The sequence below is a fragment of the Aegilops tauschii genome, chromosome 3, assembly GCF_002575655.3.
Source record: "Aegilops tauschii subsp. strangulata cultivar AL8/78 chromosome 3, Aet v6.0, whole genome shotgun sequence".
Classification (NCBI taxonomy): domain Eukaryota; kingdom Viridiplantae; phylum Streptophyta; class Magnoliopsida; order Poales; family Poaceae; genus Aegilops; species Aegilops tauschii.
In genome coordinates this window covers 328118370-328124896 of record NC_053037.3, presented here as the reverse complement: position 1 = coordinate 328124896, position 6527 = coordinate 328118370, and the positions used below count along the sequence as shown (strand labels likewise).

Genomic DNA, 6527 nt, shown 5'->3' with positions numbered 1-6527 from the left:
AACTTGTGTATTCAAAAGTGCCAAAACCTCTAATATATATATATATATATATATATATATATATATATATATATATATATATATATATATTAGAGGTTTTGGCACTTTTGAATATATATATATATATGTTGGAGGAAGGGGAGGGGGATCTACACAAGGGGGGAGGTTCCCCCCCTTGGCTGACAATGAGGAGCCCCCCCCCTCTAATTCGCCCCCCTTCCTTCTCCATGTGGAAAGGGGGGCGCCTCCCCTATCGGGCCCAAGTGGCCCAATATGCTTTCCACCACTTGGCCTTTTAGGCTCATTGATATTTAAATAAATATAAAAGCCTCCAAAACATATATAGAGCCTTCTAATATTAATAAACATCACTAGAAACTATTTCCACCTATATATAATTTATCGGTAATACCTGGTATTGCCCGGTAAAGCCCAAAACCCTTCTAGTGACTCTAAAACTCTTCCGGTTCCTGTCGAAAATATTTTGAATATTAATGAAACTATTTCATGAATATTTTCTCATTACTCTTGTCCTATTAACACTCAGCGGATCATGATTACCTTAAACTTGTGACCGTGTAGGTTTGTTAATACATAGACATGAACGAAACCCCTTTCATTCAATGAACGATAGCGGAACCATTGACATCCATATCGGTCCCGATGAGTACACAAATGACACTCGAGTGAACCTTTGGTTATCATGTGCTATTCTCTTTGCTTCGCGATACTTTACAAAACTCGAGGTGAGATATATTGGTATCCTCTTAATTCATACACATGCCTACTATACCGGTCTCATCATTACCGGTTTTGTTCCTCTTTCTCATTGACATGTTTAGGCATCCCCGTGACATAGTCACTTGTGTCTGGCCAAACGATGATGGATGTCGTCACGTCGAGAGGGCCCTAAGAATATTTCTCCATCGTCAGAAGAGCAAATCCCACTCTTGAGCTATCTGGCTAGCCCCTTGTCAAACTTTTCTATGAATCTGTAAGTTGTCATTATGATCACTATGTTATACATGATGTTTGAGCAACCCTAAAGTTCATCGTACGGTAAGAAGTGACTGTGATACTCTCATAGTATAAGGAACTAAATCACATATTAACTCTTCGTGTTATAGCAATTGACTTGTAACGATTGTATCTCAAAGTATAACAAACAAATTTGGGTCGATTCAATATGATCATTCTTCCAACATCATATTCTCAAAGTTACTTTAGGACTATCGTTACACTTAACGATATCCTAAGATCTAGAAAACATGATCACCAACAACACTTGAGCTAATCTTAAAGACGAGACTAGGAACCAAATTTTACCGTTTAATATTCTACACGTGCATATGAGTTTTCCACTAAATCACATATTCATGATCATAGCCGTTATAGCATAGAACATAAACTCTTAATTATGAACATGATAAATATAATAATACAATATTATTGACTCTAGGGCATATTTACAACAAATCTATCTTATCCAATCAGTTTTTATGCCTACTATACTGTTAATTTAACCAACCTATCTCAACCTATAGGATTGTACATTTTTTTATAATATATAGTCAATGAGCACAACACACAACATGTTTCACATTGAAAAAGACAGTTGTCCACAAATTTTTTTGACGATGGCGAGGAGCCGGTGATTGAGAGTTTTTTTACAGGAGAGTTAAGAGGTAGTCTAAGTTCACAACATTGGCCATGCCTCTCAAAATAAGCACAACACACAACATATTTCATATTGAAAAATGGTGGCTATCCATAATTTTTTCGACTATGGCGAGGAGCCAGTGATTGAGAGTTTTTTTTTACAATTTGCAGCATTGATCACACCACTGAAAATAAAGCACAACACACAACATAATTCACATTAAATCAACATGTTTGGTCTGATGGACAACAAGGCGCTCATCTAGACCCTTCTCCTAGCCACTTTTAGGAGTAGCCCCGAAAAGCTCGCGCTCGGCTCGATCCCAGAGCTTTTATGCTGGCATAGCTGATCGAAGATGAGATGTTGTATATAGTAGTGTTAGGTTTAGTTGTTTCCTTAGGGGAGTTTGGCGTTATGTCGTATCGGAGTTTTCTCCGATGCTTGCAAGTCGGACATGATGGTCGGCGCCTGCTTCAAAACTAGTCGTCTAGGGTGGAGGGCAACTACTGATGATGGATTTGGCGAGAACTTCCTTAATAAGCTCGTGGGGCAACAAAATCCATTGCAGTTGGAGGTTGTTTCTCTTCATATTCTTAGCCGCCACATGGTGGAAGAGGAGGAGGAGGTGGTGAGCTAGCGTCCAACTTCCTTAGATCGATCATTGGACATGGGTCTTCGGCGGTGGATACAGAGCATGTACCATTGCTTTGATTTGAGTTCATCTCAGCGGCGTTTTGAAGTGAAGCTACGACACGACCTATGTTGCTTCAATGGTTGAGCCGGTCTTGATTGCTCTAAAGTTGAGTGTACCGGCCCAAGGGTGGCTGCGTAGAGCTCCGGCATCAGGCTAAACCGCTTCCAGTTATTCCTCCCGCCCATGATGTCAAAAGGAGAGGCAAAGTGGCTTCAGCTCGGCTTGAGTCTTTTCCATCCCTGACATGAGTTGGCGTCGAAGCGACGACAAGGTCGCCAACCCTGGTGGTAGTGTCCACGGTGATGGGGATCTTGGTATGCGGCTGATGCCTCGAAAAAGGACCACATCACATTCAACAACTCATGTCCAGGGCGTTTTTTGTAAAGTTCATGGGCTCAGTTGTAATTTTGCTTTTTTCTATGGGTCCTGGTGACAGTTGTACCTGTACTGGACTGCAAAGTTAGTGAAGTTGCTCCTAAAAAAAAGTATTTCCCCCAGATCGGTAGAAGAACAACCTGCAACTACCACCGGAAGGAAATGAATGCCTTGAAGAAAAAGTTCCCTGGCATAGTATCCTTATGACGCGGCTGCAGCAGCCAGGTCGCCTGCCACTCTTATATAAGATCACCGCCCATACTGGCTCTCCCACGGAGCAGCATTGTGCGTAGAACCAAGAAGTGCCTAGCTTTATTATACCAACGCACAACTAACCATCACTACTCCAGTAGTGAAGGAGCAGAGGTAGGAATAGGATGGTGAACTTGGTGGAGGCGCAGAAGCCGCTGCTGCACTTCCTGATCAGGAGGGCCGGGCTCCGGCAGCACACGGTGGACGTGGACGGCGAGGGCACGGTGCTCACCTTCTGGGTGCCCAAGGACAAACTCCCCAAGGACAAGTCCACCGTGTGCGAGATCACGCCCGAAGCGGCGGCGCCGGCCGCCAAGATCAAGAAGCAGAGCAAGACGAAAGCCAAGGCCTCGCGGCCATCCGTCGTCCTCGTGCACGGCTTCGCGGCCGAAGGCATTGTCACGTGGCAGTTCCAGGTTTGCACTTTGGTGATGCTACGTAGTACATGAGTGAGTGAGATGTGGCCTGTTTCCGTTGAGATTAAGCTAATTATAATTCATGCTGTCACGACGTGCGTGCGTGCGTGCGCAGGCTGGTGTGCTGGCGAAGCACTACGACGTGTACATCCCGGACCTGCTCTACTTCGGCGGCTCCACGTCGCCGTCGACGGACCGGTCGCCGGGGTTCCAGGCGGAGTGCCTGGTGGCTGCGCTGGGCAAGCTGGGCGTGGAGAGGTGCACGGTGGTGGGGTTCAGCTACGGCGGGATGGTGGCCTTCAAGATGGCCGAGGCGCACCCGGGCCTCGTCCGGTCGCTCGTCGTGTCGGGCTCCGTCGTCGCCATGACCGACTCCATCAGCGAGACCACGCTGGAGAGGATCGGCGTCAAGTCGTCGGCGGAGCTGCTGCTGCCGGACTCCGTCAAGGGGCTCAAGGCGCTGCTCTCCATCGCCGCCCACAGGAAACTCTGGTTCCCGGAACGCCTTCACAGGGACTACCTCCAGGTCCGTCTCTACTCAATCAAACACTAGCTTCATTCATTTTCCGCTTTGATTTGTCCAGCTATTTTGGTTTTTGGATGTGCATGATGTGATCTGTGGTGGGTGCGCATGCATGCAGGTGATGTTCACCAACCGCAAGGAAAGAGCAGAGCTGCTGGAAGGTTTGGTGGTCAGCAACAAAGACGCCACCGTGCCCGTTTTGCCACAGGTGCGTTTGGCCACCGTCCTCAACCCCCTTGCTGACTAAATACACTATCTTAGTTAACCTAGTAAATCATTTTCATATCATAAAAAAAAAACAGTACACCAATTTGCCTATTGGTTGTACACCAGCATGATATGTTTGACTCTTTGTACTCGTAGTAGTAGTCCAACTGATTACGTACTCAGGAGGACAGAAGCATTGATGGGTATTCATGGTTGGGAGTAATAAGGGTCATGAGCGGCGGTGATATGCCTGAAGGCTTTCAATGCTCTTACCCAAGCGGATGGCCTGTTCAACTTGACAGTAACACAAACCAGCCCATAATTACAAAACATGCTTACCGTATACAAAGTTGGTGCACCAAAGCCACCAAACCCATCCGTGAAGAATATAAGCAGCGAAGAAAGAACTCTACCAAGCAATTCCCGTGATTACCAGTAGCACCAACGTCGCTGACAAACGTTTCTTGTCCTTGCGCCGCAGAAAATACTTCTGCTCTGGGGACACAACGACAACATTTTCAACATAGAGCTCGCCAAGACAATGAAAGAGTAAGCTATCTATCTGTGCTCTTGAGATTTCAGACGACTTGAGCTAGCTTCACAATCCAAAGCATATTCTGAAGCTAAGCGTGTGAGCCGAGGATTTTAGATACTAACAAATGGTTTTCGGGTGTACGCAGGCAGCTCGGGGAGGAGACGATGCTGCAGAGCATAGACAAGGCCGGGCATCTCGTGCACCTGGAGAGGCCCTGCGTCTACAACCGCCGCCTCTTGGAGTTCCTCGCATACGTCAGTGCTGAAGCTTCCAAGGAGTGACAAATTACTAGGTCCATCGTCCCGTAGAGTGCTTGATTTGTTCAAGGAGAACTGGGGTCCCATTTGTAGCAGTTTGATTGTTTGGCCGTGTATAATATTAGTGAGTGTGATGCATAATATTATGGAGTCACCACCGCCCAATTTGTCCATTTCTCTTTTGCAGCTAAACAGTTGTGTGCATCACATACATGGCTAACGGATAGAGGTAATAAGGGTGGATCCCTCAAAATCTTTAACTCTCAAACGGTCAAAAGAGCAAAATTTGAAGGAGTTAATTTTCATACCCACCCTACTCCCTTATTTTTAGTTTTTTACTCGGACATGACACCGCTCCTTGAAACAACTTCCCTTGCCTCTCGTCCACCGCCGCCTGCCTCCACCTCCCTGGTGACCGAGAAAATGGAATCCCCATACCCCCCGCAACTCTGGCGACCCTTGTCGGCGTCAGAATCACACCGGGGCCAGAAATTTCGTGAAATCATGCTTGTGCATAACGCTGGCGGCTATGTGTGCTCACCTCCATGGCCTCCTCCGTCGTCGTAGTCCTTCATAGCCAATTCTTGAATGCCGAGGCCTTCTAGCGCATCATCGGACGACGTTCCTAGAGCCCCAGTGGTGTCCTGCAACGCCTGCAATACCGCCTGCCAAGGCCTTCTAGCCCGTTGTGCACGCACACCACGCATGACAAGTACGCGCGCGCGCACGCGCGCTATTTCGTGAAACTCCTCGCCGGTGGTGTGGTGGCGAGGCGGCTGGATCAGGGCTGGGCGACATGCCAGAGGTGTGCGCGGCTGAGGTGCTTCTCCGGCTGGGCGCGTCTAAAGGAAGATGATGAAAAGAGACTTTCATGTGGGGTCAGTTTGTTTGAGGACTTAAATTGAGGGTTCGATTAGGTCCGGTCACCATTTAACTTCTCAAACTATAATGCGTTAAGTTTAAAGAAGCATATAAGTAGTTAAAATATAAGGGATCGGTTAGAGATGCTCTGAGTGCATTAGTTTATGGCATAGAGAGTACGAGACCATACGTTCTAGAGAGTTTAAAGATTCATTCCTAAAAGAAACATGATTTGTAGTTGAGTTTAAAGGAGCATAACCATGGCCTCTAAATCATGTATCTAAGTTAAATTGTTCTTTTAAGACACCCAAATGGTATCTAACATCTTATGTTTATCAGGATAAACATAGCTAGTACAATTAACCAACCACAAGATACAGAACGATAAGATATAAAACTACAACGAAAGCCACATTGGTCATCTTATCAATTCTGTTGTATGCCGATGGTCGGAGCTTGAAAATTGCAATAAACCGATAATAAAGGAAATGGACACGTGCAAACGACCTCGTCAAACAAGGCTTTGAAGGTTAAAAAAAGGTACTTGCTGCTAAAAATGAGATCTAGTAAGCAACAAAGAAACGCAAGAAACATCGATTGAGGCATCACCTCGCGTAATCCAAACATGCAATCCTTCACCACCTTTCAAGAGAGTTGGAGAAAACAGACCATGCCACACACAAAAAGTCAAAAGAAGATTGTAACGCCCCAGACACACTTGTCTGTTACTGGCCGCTGCACCTGGCG

General features: G+C 46.1%; 1 protein-coding gene across 1 annotated transcript; it reads left to right on the top strand.

The window, feature by feature from the left end:
- The first annotated feature begins 2961 nt into the window (after positions 1–2961).
- Positions 2962–5092, top strand: LOC109757657 (uncharacterized). The gene is made up of 5 exons (XM_020316475.4): positions 2962–3397; positions 3513–3923; positions 4039–4128; positions 4609–4676; positions 4808–5092. Exons 1-5 carry the CDS (start codon positions 3107–3109, stop codon positions 4941–4943), a joined length of 996 nt encoding a protein of 331 aa, XP_020172064.1. The 5' UTR covers positions 2962–3106; the 3' UTR covers positions 4944–5092.
- The last annotated feature ends 1435 nt before the right edge of the window (positions 5093–6527 follow it).